The 18542-nt window shown below is 53.1% G+C and overlaps 1 protein-coding gene across 1 annotated transcript; it reads right to left on the reverse strand.

Moving 5' to 3' along the window:
- Positions 1 to 7382: 7382 nt before the first annotated feature.
- LOC133361840 (charged multivesicular body protein 2a-like) lies at positions 7383 to 12081 on the reverse strand. Its single transcript, XM_061580831.1, has 5 exons — positions 11914 to 12081; positions 10604 to 10783; positions 9154 to 9290; positions 8339 to 8400; positions 7383 to 7492 (listed from the first exon to the last, which is right to left on the reverse strand). The coding sequence occupies exons 1-5, from the start codon at positions 12079 to 12081 to the stop codon at positions 7383 to 7385; spliced, it is 657 nt and encodes a 218-aa protein (XP_061436815.1).
- Between the last annotated feature and the right edge of the window lie 6461 nt (positions 12082 to 18542).

Genomic DNA, 18542 nt, shown 5'->3' on the forward strand with positions numbered 1-18542 from the left:
GATGTGCGTTGCATTAGCACTGCACTGAGATTGACGTCCCACAGTGGTTTATAATAAAGGCTGTCACGAGTTCAATCTGCCTCGTGATTTACAATGCCATTTACGCATGCACTTTTAAAACATTAGATTGACAACTCATTTGTTTAGAAGTGAGTTTTGTGTTTAGTTTGGTGTCGTTCCCTCTCACCGCCGATGAGTGCGGTTGGCTACGTACGCTGCGAAACAAGTTCAACACGCTGCACACGATGTACACATCTTTAGCAGGCCACTGGAACCGGCTTGTCTCTCATTATCTCTCGCTGTGCTGTATCCGTTCATGTCTGCATCTCTCTCTGTCAGCATGCTTGGCCATACATCTGCAGTGGGCAGAACGGAGAGCGAGACTTCTTTAGAGGCAACACGTTTATTATAACAACGTGACCCTAACACGAAGGGGTAACGGCCCCTTCCACTCGATACTCGACGTAGGTCACGGCTTTGGGTCTTCAAGTACTACACGACAACAGCCAGCCGGACACGCTCAGGGCTCCTCCGGCTTGTATAGTCAGTCCCGGCTCTGGAGCAGACCGGTGGACACGGCAGCCAAAGGAGAGAATTCCACCCCGCGAAGACGTCCAAGAGAGAGATGGAGCGATTAGCTCGGCTCGTGTGCAGGCGATGGATTCTGACGAAATCCTAGGACTGAGAGTGGGGGTTGGGACTTCATACAGCAGTGGGTAGACAATTGCTGGTCACGTGGCGATGTACTACATGAGCTTGCATTGTTTGCACAGGGAGGCATTCTTCCAGACACGACCGACAAAACGATTGTTTAATTGTCAAGAGCTGGAACATCTTGCCAAGAGCTGGAACATCTTGTCAAGAGCTGGAACATCTTGTCAAGAGCTGGAACATCTTGCCAAGAGCTGGAACATCTTGCCAAGAGCTGGAACATCTTGCCAAGAGCTGGAACATCTTGCCAAGAGCTGGAACATCTTGTCAAGAGCTGGAACATCTTGCCAAGAGCTGGAACATCTTGCCAAGAGCTGGAACATCTTGCCAAGAGCTGGAACATCTTGCCAAGAGCTGGAACATCTTGCCAAGAGCTGGAACATCTTGTCAAGAGCTGGAACATCTTGTCAAGAGCTGGAACATCTTGTCAAGAGCTGGAACATCTTGTCAAGAGCTGGAACATCTTGCCAAGAGCTGGAACATCTTGTCAAGAGTTGGAACATCTTGTCAAGAGCTGGAACATCTTGCCAAAAGCTGGAACATCTTGCCAAGAGCTGGAACATCTTGCCAAGAGCTGGAACATCTTGTCAAGAGCTGGAACATCTTGTCAAGAGCTGGAACATCTTGTCAAGAGCTGGAACATCTTGTCAAGAGCTGGAAAATCTTGCCAAGAGCTGGAACATCTTGTCAAGAGCTGGAACATCTTGCCAAGAGCTGGAACATCTTGTCAAGAGCTGGAACATCTTGTCAAGAGCTGGAACATCTTGCCAAGAGCTGGAACATCTTGTCAAGAGCTGGAACATCTTGTCAAGAGCTGGAACATCTTGTCAAGAGCTGGAACATCTTGCCAAGAGCTGGAACATCTTGTCAAGAGCTGGAACATCTTGCCAAGAGCTGGAACATCTTGTCAAGAGCTGGAACATCTTGCCAAGAGCTGGAACATCTTGTCAAGAGCTGGAACATCTTGTCAAGAGCTGGAACATCTTGCCAAGAGCTGGAACATCTTGTCAAAAGCTGGAACATATTGCCAAGAGCTGGAACATCTTGCCAAGAGCTGGAACATCTTGTCAAGAGCTGGAACATCTTGCCAAGAGCTGGAACATCTTGCCAAGAGCTGGAACATCTTGTCAAGAGCTGGAACATCTTGCCAAGAGCTGGAACATCTTGCCAAGAGCTGGAACATCTTGTCAAGAGCTGGAACATCTTGTCAAGAGCTGGAACATCTTGCCAAGAGCTGGAACATCTTGCCAAGAGCTGGAACATCTTGCCAAGAGCTGGAACATATTGTCAAGAGCTGGAACATCTTGTCAAGAGCTGGAACATCTTGTCAAGAGCTGGAACATCTTGCCAAGAGCTGGAACATCTTGCCAAGAGCTGGAACATCTTGCCAAGAGCTGGAACATCTTGTCAAGAGATGGAACATCTTGTCAAGAGCTGGAACATCTTGCCAAGAGCTGGAACATCTTGCCAAGAGCTGACACATCTTGTCAAGAGCTGGAACATCTTGCCAAGAGCTGGAACATCTTGCCAAGAGCTGGAACATCTTGCCAAGAGCTGGAACATCTTGCCAAGAGCTGGAACATCTTGCCAAGAGCTGACACATCTTGTCAAGAGCTGGAACATCTTGCCAAGAGCTGGAACATCTTGTCAAGAGCTGGAACATCTTGCCAAGAGCTGGAACATCTTGTCAAGAGCTGACACATCTTGCCAAGAGCTGGAACATCTAGCCAAGAGCTGGAACATCTTGCCAAGAGCTGGAACATCTTGTCAAGAGCTGACACATCTTGTCAAGAGCTGGAACATCTTGCCAAGAGCTGGAACATCTTGCCAAGAGCTGGAACATCTTGCCAAGAGCTGGAACATCTTGTCAAGAGCTGACACATCTTGTCAAGAGCTGGAACATCTTGCCAAGAGCTGGAACATCTTGCCAAGAGCTGGAACATCTTGTCAAGAGCTGGAACATCTTGCCAAGAGCTGGAACATCTTGCCAAGAGCTGGAACATCTTGTCAAGAGCTGACACATCTTGCCAAGAGCTGGAACATCTTGCCAAGAGCTGGAACATCTTGCCAAGAGCTGGAACATCTTGTCAAGAGCTGACACATCTTGTCAAGAGCTGGAACATCTAGCCAAGAGCTGGAACATCTTGCCAAGAGCTGGAACATCTTGTCAAGAGCTGGAACATCTTGTCAAGAGCTGACACATCTTGTCAAGAGCTGGAACATCTTGTCAAGAGCTGGAACATCTTGTCAAGAGCTGGAACATCTTGCCAAGAGCTGGAACATCTTGTCAAGAGCTGGAACATCTTGCCAAGAGCTGGAACATCTTGCCAAGAGCTGGAACATCTTGCCAAGAGCTGGAACATCTTGTCAAGAGCTGGAACATCTTGTCAAGAGCTGGAACATCTTGTCAAGAGCTGGAACATCTTGTCAAGAGCTGGAACATCTTGCCAAGAGCTGGAACATCTTGCCAAGAGCTGGAACATCTTGTCAAGAGCTGGAACATCTTGTCAAGAGCTGGAACATCTTGTCAAGAGCTGGAACATCTTGCCAAGAGCTGGAACATCTTGTCAAGAGCTGGAACATCTTGCCAAGAGCTGGAACATCTTGCCAAGAGCTGGAACATCTTGTCAAGAGCTGGAACATCTTGCCAAGAGCTGGAACATCTTGTCAAGAGCTGGAACATCTTGTCAAGAGCTGGAACATCTTGCCAAGAGCTGGAACATCTTGTCAAGAGCTGGAACATCTTGTCAAGAGCTGGAACATCTTGTCAAGAGCTGGAACATCTTGCCAGAGCTGGAACATCTTGTCAAGAGCTGGAACATCTTGTCAAGAGCTGGAACATCTTGTCAAGAGCTGGAACATCTTGCCAAGAGCTGGAACATCTTGTCAAGAGCTGGAACATCTTGCCAAGAGCTGGAACATCTTGTCAAGAGCTGGAACATCTTGCCAAGAGCTGGAACATCTTGTCAAGAGCTGGAACATCTTGTCAAGAGCTGGAACATCTTGCCAAGAGCTGGAACATCTTGTCAAGAGCTGGAACATCTTGCCAAGAGCTGGAACATCTTGCCAAGAGCTGGAACATCTTGTCAAGAGCTGGAACATCTTGCCAAGAGCTGGAAAATCTTGCCAAGAGCTGGAACATCTTGTCAAGAGCTGGAACATCTTGCCAGGAGCTGGAACATCTTGCCAAGAGCTGGAACATCTTGCCAAGAGCTGGAACATCTTGCCAAGAGCTGGAACATCTTGCCAAGAGCTGGAACATCTTGTCAAGAGCTGGAACATCTTGTCAAGAGCTGGAACATCTTGCCAAGAGCTGGAACATCTTGCCAAGAGCTGGAACATCTTGCCAAGAGCTGGAACATCTTGTCAAGAGATGGAACATCTTGTCAAGAGCTGGAACATCTTGCCAAGAGCTGGAACATCTTGCCAAGAGCTGACACATCTTGTCAAGAGCTGGAACATCTTGCCAAGAGCTGGAACATCTTGCCAAGAGCTGGAACATCTTGCCAAGAGCTGGAACATCTTGCCAAGAGCTGGAACATCTTGCCAAGAGCTGACACATCTTGTCAAGAGCTGGAACATCTTGCCAAGAGCTGGAACATCTTGTCAAGAGCTGGAACATCTTGCCAAGAGCTGGAACATCTTGTCAAGAGCTGACACATCTTGCCAAGAGCTGGAACATCTAGCCAAGAGCTGGAACATCTTGCCAAGAGCTGGAACATCTTGTCAAGAGCTGACACATATTGTCAAGAGCTGGAACATCTTGCCAAGAGCTGGAACATCTTGTCAAGAGCTGGAACATCTTGTCAAGAGCTGGAACATCTTGCCAAGAGCTGGAACATCTTGCCAAGAGCTGGAACATCTTGTCAAGAGCTGACACATCTTGTCAAGAGCTGGAACATCTTGCCAAGAGCTGGAACATCTTGCCAAGAGCTGACATCTTGTCAAGAGCTGGAACATCTTGCCAAGAGCTGGAACATCTTGCCAAGAGCTGGAACATCTTGCCAAGAGCTGGAACATCTTGCCAAGAGCTGGAACATCTTGCCAAGAGCTGACACATCTTGTCAAGAGCTGGAACATCTTGCCAAGAGCTGGAACATCTTGTCAAGAGCTGGAACATCTTGCCAAGAGCTGGAACATCTTGTCAAGAGCTGACACATCTTGCCAAGAGCTGGAACATCTTGCCAAGAGCTGGAACATCTTGCCAAGAGCTGGAACATCTTGTCAAGAGCTGGAACATCTTGCCAAGAGCTGGAACATCTTGCCAAGAGCTGGAACATCTTGTCAAGAGCTGACACATCTTGCCAAGAGCTGGAACATCTTGCCAAGAGCTGGAACATCTTGTCAAGAGCTGGAACATCTTGCCAAGAGCTGGAACATCTTGTCAAGAGCTGACACATCTTGTCAAGAGCTGGAACATCTAGCCAAGAGCTGGAACATCTTGCCAAGAGCTGGAACATCTTGTCAAGAGCTGGAACATCTTGTCAAGAGCTGACACATCTTGTCAAGAGCTGGAACATCTTGTCAAGAGCTGGAACATCTTGTCAAGAGCTGACACATCTTGCCAAGAGCTGGAACATCTTGCCAAGAGCTGGAACATCTTGCCAGAGCTGCACTAAGTGCAGAACCGAATGTTAAAGTGACCAGGGGGTTTTGTTGATACTCTACAGTCATTGTTGACTGTAGAGAACATCACAACTGGGTCCACGTGTGCGAGTCTCTACGCACGACGATGGGCCTCTGTGCAAGTCTACGGTGAGCGGGCCGAGACCAGTAGTTCACGACTCTTCCAAACCCAGTAGAATCACGGGCAGATGAGACCCGGGTTTAAACCCTGCCTCTCAGCGGCGCCGGCTGCACGTCTCGAACCCCGCCTGAGCCACCCGGCCCTTCTCACAATGCCGCAAAGCTTCCATCACAGTGGCTGTTGACGACGATGGAGATGGCCGAGTATCCCAGTGTAGGACGACAGAGCTTGGGCGATCGTCTGCGGCTTCTTGCCCCCTCCGTGTCGCCCTCGGAGAGGGGGGCGAGTAGAAATTGCGCGCCTTTATAAACCTACGTGTACGCGATGTTCACGCTTGTGTGTAAGCTGCCAATGAACGTGCACACACACGAGAGAAAAAACAAGTACTGACAGAAACTTGAACAGGCCGCCGCCTGCGATTAACCAAGTGCATTGACACCATTGGAACCTCATTTGCCAGTAAAAAATATGATAATTGTTTTTTTACCCTTCTATCTGGCTACAAAACTGACACCTTTTTTTTACGAGAAGTCATGTTTGCATAGACCACAATACCTGCAGCCATAATGCAAACAAAAAACATAACTCTGATAATGTGTGCACTGTCCTTGAAGTTGATTGACCTGCGCCTTTTGGCGTCATCTGGTTCAACCCATGTGAGACTAGGCTCTAAGGAAAGCTGTCTCGCGTGTTGACCAATCAACTTCAAGGACAGTGCATAACATTATCAGAGTTATGTTTTTGTTTGCATTATGGCTGCAGGTATTGTGGTCTATGCAAACATGACTCCTTGTAAAAAAAGGTGTCAGTTTTGTTGCCAGATAGAAGGGTAAAACACCAAGTGCATAGAGTTAATGATCTCAGCCCGGTCTCCAATGACAGCGCAGCATCATCCTCGAGTGACATTTGGCTCTGCGCTGATCTCCATCACAGCCGAGAATCAGAACATTGCCTCGACCGTCACGTGACCCCCCCAACGTCGCAGAGAGAGCGGGAAAGTGCCGCCCTCTTCTCAGTGTGGCTCAGAGAGGTCACGTGTTGAAGAGGGGACCTCAAGAGGTAGCTTTGCGACATCTGCTCCTGTGGTTCTGTGGGGGTGGGCGGGGTTGGCGATCTCCAACGGGGCAGGATTCCTCCCCCCCCCCCCCCCCCCCCACGAGGATACAGACGGCGACAAACGGAGACAAGAACGCGCTCCGATTAAGGTGCGAACGGGCCGTGTTAGTGAAATGGCAGAAGCCTAAAAACGTACAAACTGCAGCAAGTATCCGGAACAGCAAATATCAACGGCCAAGTGTCCCAAGCATGAACGTCAAACAACAAAAGCCACTTCCAGAACGAGGCGGCTTCAGTGTGCGGCGACTTGACCGAGCACATCGCGTGCGTCAACGGGGAGTGCTGGAGGTCAGCGGCCCAGCGGCGGACCCAAGTTTCACTCGCGACCGTGGCCAACATCAGCGGCAGATGATATTGGTCCTGGGCCTCCCCTAGGTCGGCTCGGCCTTAAAACGAGTTACCTGGTGCGTGGCCGGGCGTGCAGATCGTCACGCCAGCCCCCCCCCCCCCCCCCCCCATAGCTGCCCCCGTACCATCCTGGACAGGCGCTTGCCAACAGCACAGCCAGTTAACGACTACGGGGGGTTGGTGGGGGGTTGGTGGGGGGGGAGTCGCTGCACACCGCCCCACAACGCCGGTGACACAGGTTCAATTCAGACCATGGCCGCCACCGTTTCACTGATTAGCATCCGAACCTGGCATGGATCACAACCCCCCCCAACCCGCCCCACCCACCTCCCCCCCCCACCCCCCCCACCCACCCCCACCCACCCCGCCCCCCCACCCACCACCCAACCCGCCCCCCCCCACCCACCCACCACCCAACCCGCCAGCCCCCCACCCACCCACCCCCCACCCCCCCGCCCCCCTAATCACACTGCAGGTCGTTGAGTCGCACGTCGAGGTCGGCAGCGGCCATCTTGCCTGCGGCCATCTTGTCTGCGGACACGCTGAGCGAGCCGCCCGTGGCTGGCAGAGCTGCGGGGGGGTGGGGGGTGGAGGGGGTGGGTGGGGGGGAGACACACGGAGAGAAAACAGCGACGGTCAAGCGCACGCACACGGAACACCGCCACTCGCACAAAGACAAAGGGTCCCGTGCAGCCTTCACTAATTGGAGGGGCGAGTGCCGTCAGCGAGCGGCACCTACGAAGGCTGCCGGCGCCGTGGCGCACGAGGGGGGGGCGGGTGGCCAGCACCACGCCCGGCCGCCTTTGTCTCTCCCCCAGTGCTAGCGATGTTCACTACACACCGCACCGGGTACTCGTTTGAGGCCGAGTCGACCTAGGGGAGGGCCCAGGACCGGCTGGGTGGGTGGCTGGGTGGGTGGCTGGTGGGTGAGTGGGTGGCTGGGGTGGGTGGGTGGCTGGGTGGGTGGCTGGGTGGCTGGGTGGAGTGGGTGGCTGGGTGGGTGGCTAAGTGGGTGGCTGGGTGGCTGGGTGAGTGGGTGGCTGGGTGGGTGGCTGGGTGGGTGGCTGGGTGGGTGGCTGGGTGGCTGGGTGGGTGGGTGGGTGGCTGGGTGGGTGGCTGGGTGGCTGGGTGAGTGGGTGGCTGGGTGGGTGGCTGGGTGGGTGGCTGGGTGGGTGGCTGGGTGGGTGGCTGGGTGGGTGGCTGAGTGGGTGCTGGGTGGGTGGCTGGGTGGGTGGGTGGCTGGGTGGGTGGCTGAGTGGGTGGGTGGCTGGGTGGGTGGCTGAGTGGGTGGGTGGCTGGGTGGGTGGCTGAGTGGTGGGTGGCTGGGTGGGTGGCTGAGTGGGTGGGTGGCTGGGTGGGTGGCTGGGTGGGTGGCTGGGTGGGTGGCTGGGTGAGTCGCGAAATGAAGAAACTCACTCGAGAGTTTGTCCGTGAGGCCGAGTCCCAGCTCGTCCAGCACCTGGCTGACGATGGCATCACTGCATGCACACGCACACAGACAACGTACACACACACACAGACACACGCGGAGACAGACACACACACACGCACACACACACGCACACAGACACACACAGACACACACGCACATAGACACACACACGTACACACAAAGATAAAGATCCCCCGTGTAGCCTTAACAGACTGTAGGGGCAAGTGCTGTTAGCGAGCACCTATGAAGGCCGGAACGGTACACGAGGGGGTGGGTGGCCAGCACCACGCCCGACCGCCTTTGTCTCCCCAGTGGCGATGTTTACACACCGCACCAGGTACTCATTTAAGGCTGAGTCGACCTAGGTGAGGCCCAGGAACGGTTCAGATAATCGTCAACGGTGGTGGCCGTGAGGTGTACAGTCTGGAAAGTACCCACATGGCAAATTTCCAGTGTGTTGCATGTCGGGAAGTACGCTAAACATTTTGAACAGACACACACATACACACAACTTTGCCTTTGATAATTGTTTTTTACCCTTCTATCTGGCAACAAAACTGACACCTTTTTACAAGGAGTCATGTTTGCATAGACCACAATACCTGCAGTCATAATGCAAACAAAAAACATAACTCTGATAATGTATGCACTGTCCTTGAAGTTGATTGGTTCCACACCCGAGACAGCTTTCCTTAGAGCCCTAGTCTCACATGGTGTTGGACCAGATGACGCCAAAAGGCGCACAACTCAAAGACAATGCACCGTCAGAGTATGAGAGCTCGCGACTCCCCCCCATCACCTCTCCTCCTCCTCCTCGTCGCCCTCATCGCCCACGGCGTCGTCGATGGCGTCGTTCATCACCTCCTCCTTCACGTCCGTGATCTCCGACTGCTCCTCAAACTCCATCATGATCTTGTGGACCTGCGGAAGCGTGAGCTGGGCGGTGTGCGACACGCGCGCCGGCGGAGACGAGTCATCGGTCGTGTAGTGTATAGTGTAGTATAGTGTAGTGTATAGTGTAGTGTATAGTAGTGTAGTGTATAGTAGTGTATAGTGTAGTGTAGTGTATAGTGTAGTGTATAGTAGTGTAGTGTATAGTGTAGTGTATAGTAGTGTAGTGTATAGTGTAGTGTATAGTAGTGTAGTGTATAGTGTAGTGTAGTGCCTCCATAGAGCCCAGTGTGTTCACTTACCGACCATTCCCCTGTTAACGACGGGCTGTTGTCGATGGAGTAAATATTAATGCATCGATTAACCCCGTTTCTTTTAACACGATGTGTTTATAATGTTGTTAGTATCTTTATGAATTAATATGTTCATTGTTTAAATGTTATAAAGAACTTCTTTTGAAGGGTAACTTTCGATGCCATCGGAACAAATTAAGCCTTTTCGCTTAACCACCAGTTTCACGGAACCAATCACCAACGTGAAGAGGGATTTCACTCTAACAATTATAACCCAAGTTCAATAATCAAACATAAATAACCATCTTCTTGGTTCTTTCGGTAAAGTCACGTAGAATGGGAATAATAAAATCATAAAAATAAAACATAATTAACTACAATTTTCACGACGTTTCGGCCACAACGCAAGCAGCTGTCCTCAGGTGAAGACCAGGTCTGTCAGAAAGACAGCGTCTAAATGAAACACCACCAGGCTTGGAAGCGTATATTTAAGCTGCTGGGTTGGAGGGGGAAGAGCGCCTTGACAAAGGAATTTACATATCAAGAGGAAATTAGCATATTTAAGATACAATGTTGAAGAATGGCAGTCGAAGAAGCGTCGATGACATTTTTTAAGTTTTGAAATCCCATCGACGATACTCGTGCCATTTTTGAGTTGCTCCTGTTTGTGTAACGTATCGCTGACCAAATTCTTTTCCGGAAGTACATTCTCAGAGCCAACGAAACGCCCGGAAAATCGCGGTGGTGTTGACGGTGGTCACCCATTAAATTACCAACCAGGCCCAAAAACCCTGCTTAGCTTCCAGACAGCCAATGAGGTGCGGGCGCATGCCGCAGTGATTTGCTCGCAGGCGTAGAGTCGGCATTTCTTCTTCAACGCATGTATTGTTTCTGCTTCCATTGTCCACACTTTGAGTTGTTCCGTGTTACTTTGGTGATCCGGGTGATCACATGCGCAAAATTCTCGTCTCTGGAGTTGGTAAGACAAAGGCGATCAAGCGCGACTCTAGCGCTCACCAAGCTCCGTGCGCGTGCGTGCGAGGCAGCGGGGCCCAGCACACCTACCTGCTGGTTCATGGCGGCCATGGCCCTGGTGACGCCCTTCATGGCCTGGGCCATCGCGCCGTTGGACTTGAGCGTGTGCATCTTGAAGGACACGGCCTGGATGTTGGCTCGCATCACGATGAACTTTTTGATGTGGCGACGCGTGCGCACCAGGTCCTTGGCCATGATCTTGACGGCGTCCTGCCGAGGGCGAGGGTCAGGGCGGTGGGCTCAGGGCGATGGGGTCAACAGAGCGATAAGAAACGCGACAAGGGAGATGGACACGGGCGACAGAGACGGAGAGAGGGCGAAAGACACAGGCAGGAATAACGAGACACACAGAAACAGCGAGACAGAAAGATCCACACACGAAGAAAGTAGGACACTGAGACCAAGCCACGGAGAGACAAACACAAAAACAGAAAGATCCACACACGAAGGGCACAAGACACACGACAGAGAGACAGAGCTGAGACAAAAATAGAGACACAGAGAGATATGGGGAAAGAGGCACGTACAGAGAGAGAGAGTGTGTCTGTCACATGGAGTTGGGCACATTCCATTCCCAAACTCAAAGTTGCCGACCCTTACCCGCCTCCTCCTCCACCCTGCACACGTGTCCCACCCATCACCCTGCACACGTGTCCCACCCATCACCCTGCACACGTGTCCCACCCATCACCCTGCACACGTGTCCCACCCATCACCCTGCACACGTGTCCCACCCATCACCCTGCACACGTGTCCCACCCATCACCCTGCACACGTGTCCCACCCATCACCCTGCACACGTGTCCCACCCATCACCCTGCACACGTGTCCCACCCATCACCCTGCACACGTGTCCCACCCATCACCCTGCACACGTGTCCCACCCATCACCCTGCACACGTGTCCCACCCATCACCCTGCACACGTGTCCCACCCATCACCCTGCACACGTGTCCCACCCATCACCCTGCACACGTGTCCCACCCATCACCCTGCACACGTGTCCCACCCATCACCCTGCACACGTGTCCCACCCATCACCCTGCACACGTGTCCCACCCATCACCCTGCACACGTGTCCCACCCATCACCCTGCACACGTGTCCCACCCATCACCCTGCACACGTGTCCCACCCATCACCCTGCACACGTGTCCCACCCATCACCCTGCACACGTGTCCCACCCATCACCCTGCACACGTGTCCCCACCCATCACCCTGCACACGTGTCCCACCCATCACCACCTCCCGCTAATCCCGACTCCACCCACAGCGCTTTCCTCCCCACTGCCACGTAGCTTAGCGAGGGCCCACCAAACTATATACCCGTGCTCCCTCACCATGTGGCCGGCTTTGGCCATCTTCTTGATCTCAGCGACGATCTTCTTCTCCTGCGTCTGCAGCGTCTGTCTCTCGCGCTCCAGGTCTCTCATGGCGCGCGCGAGGGCTCGCTGGTTCCGCCGCACCATCTGCTCCGGAGTCTTTCTCTTTCCACACAGGCAGTCCATGGCTGGCTGCGACTCTGCAGAAACAACGACGACGCCACAAGGCGCAGTTCAACAACGACGACGACCACGTGGTGGTGACGCGCGCCTGTCACCCGACAGCGCTGTGACGAGCGCGGGGCTTGGCCTGGTCGCACACATGTCCAAGCGACGAGTCTCGTCGCTTGGACGCCGAGGTGCCGTGCCCTGCACGGCCAGGAGAGGGCGCTAGAGCGAGCGTGGACTCCTGACAGTGTCCGTGTGTGTGAGTGTCCGTGTGAGTGTCCGTGTGAGTGTCTGTGAGTGTCTGTGTGAGTGTCCGTGTGTGTGTCTGTGTGTGTCTGTGTGAGTGTCTGTGTGAGTGTCCGTGTGTGTGGCGTAGATCGGTGACCCCCCCCTCGCACCACTCCCAAATGTAAACGCTCGTGACGGTGTGCAGGACGTGGGTTCGAATCCCGATCCTGACGCCCATAGAGTTGGAGTTTGTCAGCTCTCCCCACCACCACCACCCCCCACCACCCCCACCACCACCCCCACCACAACCCCCCCCACCACCACCCCCCCCCCCACAACCCTCACCACAACCCTCACCACCCCCCCACCACCACCCCCACCACAACCCACACCACCCCCACCACAACCCTCACCACAACCCCCACCACCCCCACCACCACAACCCCCACCACAATCCTCACCACAACCCCCACCACCCCCACCCCACCACCCACCAGAGGTGGGACAAAGTCATTGTTATGCAAGTCCAAGTCGAGTCTGAAGTCATCAAATTCATGACTCGAGTCTGACTCGAGTCCAAGTCACATGACTCGAGTCCACGCCTCTGCCACCCACCCCCACCACCCCCCCCCCACCACCCCCCCCACCCCCACCACCACCCCCCCACCACCACCCCCACCACAACCCCCACCCCCCACCACCACCCCCACCACAACCCCCCCACCACCCCCCCCCACCCCCACCACCACCCCCCTACCACCACCCCCACCACAACCCCCACCACAACCCTCACCACAACCCCCACCCCCCACCACCACCCCCACCACAACCCCCCCACCACAACCCCCACCACCACCACCCCGCGTCAAGATGACAACAACAACAAGCAGCAACGTTTAGACAAAACATAAACCACAACAAGTCGTCTTGTGAACCATATAAGCGCGTAACGACGACTGCTTCATCACTCAAAGCTGCTCTAGAGGAGTTGTACACCCCGAGCTGTCGCTGCTGTTCAGTGGCCTCAAATACAACGTGTCGCTCCGGGTGATCGCTACAAAGTGTGACCTGTCTTCTTGGTTCTTTCGGTAAAGTCACGTAGAAGGGAAGCAATAAAATAATAAAAATAAAACATCGTAAAATAATTCTCACGACGTTTCGGCCACAACGCAAGCAGCCGTCCTCAGGTGAAGACCAGGTCTGTCGGGGAGACACCTGAGGACGGCTGCTTGCGTTGTGGCCGAAACGTCGTGAGAATTATTTTACGATGTTTTATTTTTATTATTTTATTATTTCCCTTCTACGTGACTTTACCGAAAGAACCAAGAAGATGAATCCCTGCAGTCACGAAAGCTTTAAATCAAAGTATGACCTGTGTTTTGATTTAGTGCGCTGATCTTAAAGGTGCATTGAGAAATTATAATTCTGCGACTGATGCTCCTGCTGCTGCTGTTGTAGTGGAGAGACTCGTGCAGCAGCAGCAGCTGTGGCTGCAGGGTTCTGCTGGTACGTGTTGTTTATGAAGTTTATTGTGAAAACTCCGTCACAGTTCCTATGATCACTGTTTCATTGCTTTCATGGCTTTATTTTGGTGATTTAGAAAAGTGTATTGGTTTAGCCATGTTTGTGTTGTTGTAGTACAGAGTTAGACTGATGGCCTTAATCTAAGTTGTCTTGTGCTTGTTGTTGTTGTTGTTTTTGACCTCACCTCACCACTCATCCCACCACTCATCTCGTCACTCACCTCACCACTTACCTCACCACTCATCCCACCACTCATCCCACCACTCACCTCGTCACCCACCAGTCATCACTCTCCTCATCACTCATCCCACCACTCACCTCACCACTCATCCCACCACTCACCTCACCACTCATCCCACCACTCACCTCGTCACCCACCAGTCACCTCACCACTCACTCCTCACTCATCTCACCACTCGCCACTCATCCCACCGCTCACCACTCATCCCACCACTTATCCCACCACTCACCTCGTCACCCACCAGTCATCACTCTCCTCACCACTCATCCCACCACTCACCACTCATCTCGTCACCCACCACTCATCCCACCACTCACCACTCACCTCGTCACTTCTCGCTGCTTCGACATTTTTAAAACTCCTAGGTGACGTCATCACACACAAGCGTTGCCCCGCTCTCCCTCAGCGACACCGTCTCACCAGGGCGCATCCATCTCAGCTCCTCCCCCCCCATCGCGTTCACTCGCTCTGCAGCTCAGAGCCGGCGTCTTCATTCAGAGCGGAGGAATCCGATGAGCGGTGAAGCGCTTCTTCACAGACGTCCAAGTGCACAGAACGAGATGAGTGCAAAACATGGACGTGGCCAGCAAGCAAGCAAGCCACTGACAATATATGAATATAATAAAGTATGTAAGGACACATTGCACAGGTACAGCACATTGCAGCACTCCCCTGCAAAGAAGACTGGGCGTAGCTCTTCAATACAGATCGTGTATCCAGCAAGTGAATCATTGACCAGCCGTGTTGACACGACGGCTGAGCTCCCAGCGGGGCGGGGGGCGGGGTCTCGCGACTGCCGCGCGCTCAAGAGTTTCGTTGTGACAGCCACTGGGGGGTGCGGGGTGGAGGGGGCGTCATCGCGACTTGTGGAACTTTCACGGTGACTCAGCAGAAGAAGCGCAGTCGTCACGGGGCTTGGAGCGGACAGGGCGTGGAGCAGAACGCCCAAGGGTCGAAATCCACCGGCGTTTCGCTTGCGCTCTGAAGTTCGACGTTTCGCGAGCGATCCCAACAAGACGAGACTCCCGTCGAGGAGGCGATTTGGCCGAGTTGTGTTTGACCAAACTTCACCATTCTGGTGTCGTGATGATGATGGTGGTGGAGGTGATGGTGGTGGAGGTGATGGTGGTGGAGGTGATGGCTTTGGATGGATGAAGACGGCGATTCGCGTGGACGTTTGAAGCGAGAAGCGAGGTAATTCTAGATTATTAGATTAATAAAATAATAAAAATAACTCGATTTTTGTTATTTTCATTTAATATTTATTATTTTATTATTCTATTTTATTATTCTATTTTATTATTCTATTTTTTATTTAAAAAATGTTATTCTATTTTCTTATTACAATTTGTTTTATTTTCACCTACAGAACCAAAGAGTAGAGAAGCGAGGTGCAAACTAATTTTGTCTGGTGTTGATACTGGGCCACACCGAGGATAATGTTGAAGTTTCAAGTCGTTAAACACCAAAGGTGAGGATGGTTGTTGCGTTGTTGTTGTTGTTGTTGCTGTGTACACTCCACAACCGTCGTCGTCGTTGTTGTTGTTGTGATGCACAACAGCGATCGTTCTCGTCGGCAGCGTTCCACTGTCACTTGTCGACGATGTTCGGGCTGCGTGAATAGTGCGGGAGGGTCACAAGACATCCGGACCGAGCCTGTACGACCAAACGCAGCTTTTGCGAATCTTTCACGGAATCGACTTTGGACGACCGAGAGCCTCGCGCGAGATACTTGGCCAAATCCCAGCCGCGGCGCGTGCAAGGCCACGCGGAAGTGACATTCAGAAGTAGTTCCATGACATCCATTCCCCCGGCCCTTTTGCCATTCCCACACAACGCGACAGAGACGAAAATCAGCCCCCCTCCAGCCCCCGTGTTATAGCCTCAGCAGGCTGTCGGGGCAAGTGCCGTCAGCGAGAAGCGGCGCCTACAGAGGCCGGCACGACGCACGTGGGACAGGGTGGCCGGCACCACGCCCGGCCACCTTTGTCTCCCCAGCGGCCATGTCGAGGAACTCTTTTGAGGCTGAGCCGACGCAGGACCGGACCGGTGACGTGGCGCCTACCCCACTCATCCCCCCCCCTCCCCCCGCCCCCCCCACCCGCCCCCCACCCGCCCAACTACCCGCCCCCACCCGCCCCCACCCGCCCCCTACCCGCCCACCTACCCGCCCCCCACCCGCCCCCTACCCGCCCACCTACCCGCCCCCTCCACCCCCCCCCACCCGCCCCCTACCCGCGCACCCACCGTCATCCAGCAGTGGATGGACCAAGGGGGCTGTAGGTTAGCGATGTATATATTATATATACACACAGAGCTGTGTATATATATTATATATAAACACAGAGCTGTGTATATATTATATATAAACACAGAGCTGTATATATATTATATATAAACACAGAGCTGTGTATATATATAATATATAAACACAGAGCTGTATATATATTATATATAATATATAAACACAGAGCTGTGTAAAGCCGAGGCAGCACGGACCCCCACCCACCATCTCACAAATGCCGTGAAAACAAGCGAAGCGAATATTTCAAATGGCCACCTCGGGGAGGCAGTGAAATACTGCGGCGGGCCACGCAAGTTGACACCTTGAGAAGGAAGAAGAGCGGAGCGGTGCGTCAAGGGCGGGGGCCGGGGGAGAGGAGGGACATGCAGTCCCTTGCCCTTGCTGAGGAAGGTGTCTGCCATGGGAGCGTGGAATTTACACCGGTCATTCACTCACTCATCCACCCACTCGTTCACTCACTCATCCGCCCACTCGTTCACTCACTCATCCGCCCACTCGTTCACTCACTCATCCGCCCACTCGTTCGTTCACTCATCCGCCCACTCGTTCGTTCACTCATCCGCCCACTCGTTCGTTCACTCATCCGCCCACTCGTTCGTTCACTCATCCGCCCACTCGTTCGTTCACTCATCCGCCCACTCGTTCGTTCACTCATCCGCCCACTCGTTCGTTCACTCATCGGCCCACTCGTTCGTTCACTCATCCGCCCACTCGTTCGTTCACTCATCCGCCCACTCGTTACGTTCACTCATCCGCCCACTCGTTCGTTCACTCATTCCGCCATCGTCGTCACTCACTCATCCACCCCTCGTTCGTTCACTCACTCATCCACCCACTCGTTGTTCCCACTCGTGTTCACTCACTCATCCACCCACTCGTTGTTCACTCACTCATCCACCCACTCGTTGTTCACCCATCCACCCACTCGTTGTTCACTCACTCATCCACCCACTCGTTGTTCACTCACTCATCCACCCACTCGTTGTTCACTCACTCATCCACCCACTCGTTGTTCACTCACTCATCCACCCACTCGTTGTTCACTCACTCATCACCACTCGTTGTTCACTCACTCATCCACCCACTCGTTTCACTCATCACCCATCGTTGTTCACTCACTCATCCACCCACTCGTTGTTCACTCACTCATCCACCCACTCGTTCACTCACTCATCCACCCACTCGTTGTTCACTCACTCATCCACCCACTCGTTGTTCACTCACTCATCCACCCATCGTTGTTCACTCACTCATCCACCCACTCGTTGTTCACTCACTCATCCACCCACTCGTTGTTCACTCACTCATCCACCCACTCGTGTCACTCACTCATCCACCACTCGTTGTTCACTCACTCATCCACCCACTCGTGTTCACTCACTCATCCACCCACTCGTTGTTCACCACTCATCCACCCACTCGTTGTTCACTCACTCATCCACCCACTCGTTGTTCACTCACTCATCCACCCACTCGTTGTTCATCACTCATCCACCCACTCGTTGTTCACTCACTCATCCACCCACTCGTGTTCACTACTCATCCACCCACTCTGTTCACTCACTCATCCACCCACTCGTTCACTCACTCATCCACCCACTCGTTGTTCACTCACTCATCCACCCACTCGTTGTTCACTCACTCATCCACCCACTCGTTGTTCACTCACTCATCCACCCACTCGTTCACTCACTCATCCACCCACTCGTTGTTCACTCACTCATCCACCCACTCGTTGTTCACTCATCATCCACCCACTTGTTCACTCACTCATCCACCCACTCGTGTCACTCACTCATCCACCCACTCGTTGTTCACTCACTCATCCACCCACTCGTTCACTCATATCGACCCACCATCGTTGTTCACGTCACAATCATCCACCACTCGTTGTTCACTCACTCATCCACCGCACTCGTTGTTCACTCACTTCATCCACCCACTCGTGGTTCACTCACTCATCCACCCACTCGTGGTTCACTCACTCATCCACCCACTCGTTGTTCACCTCACTCATCCACCCACTCGTGTGTTCACTCACTCATCCACCCACTCGTTGTTCACTCACTCATCCACCCACTCGTTGTTCACTCACTCATCCACCCACTCGTTGGTCACTCACCTCATCCACCCATCCGTTGATTCACGATCACTCATCCACACCACATCGTTTTCACTCAC

The sequence above is a fragment of the Lethenteron reissneri genome, unplaced genomic scaffold (genome assembly GCF_015708825.2).
Source record: "Lethenteron reissneri isolate LAM-NWPU_2019-01 unplaced genomic scaffold, ASM1570882v1 scaffold_1252, whole genome shotgun sequence".
NCBI classification, from domain to species: domain Eukaryota; kingdom Metazoa; phylum Chordata; class Hyperoartia; order Petromyzontiformes; family Petromyzontidae; genus Lethenteron; species Lethenteron reissneri.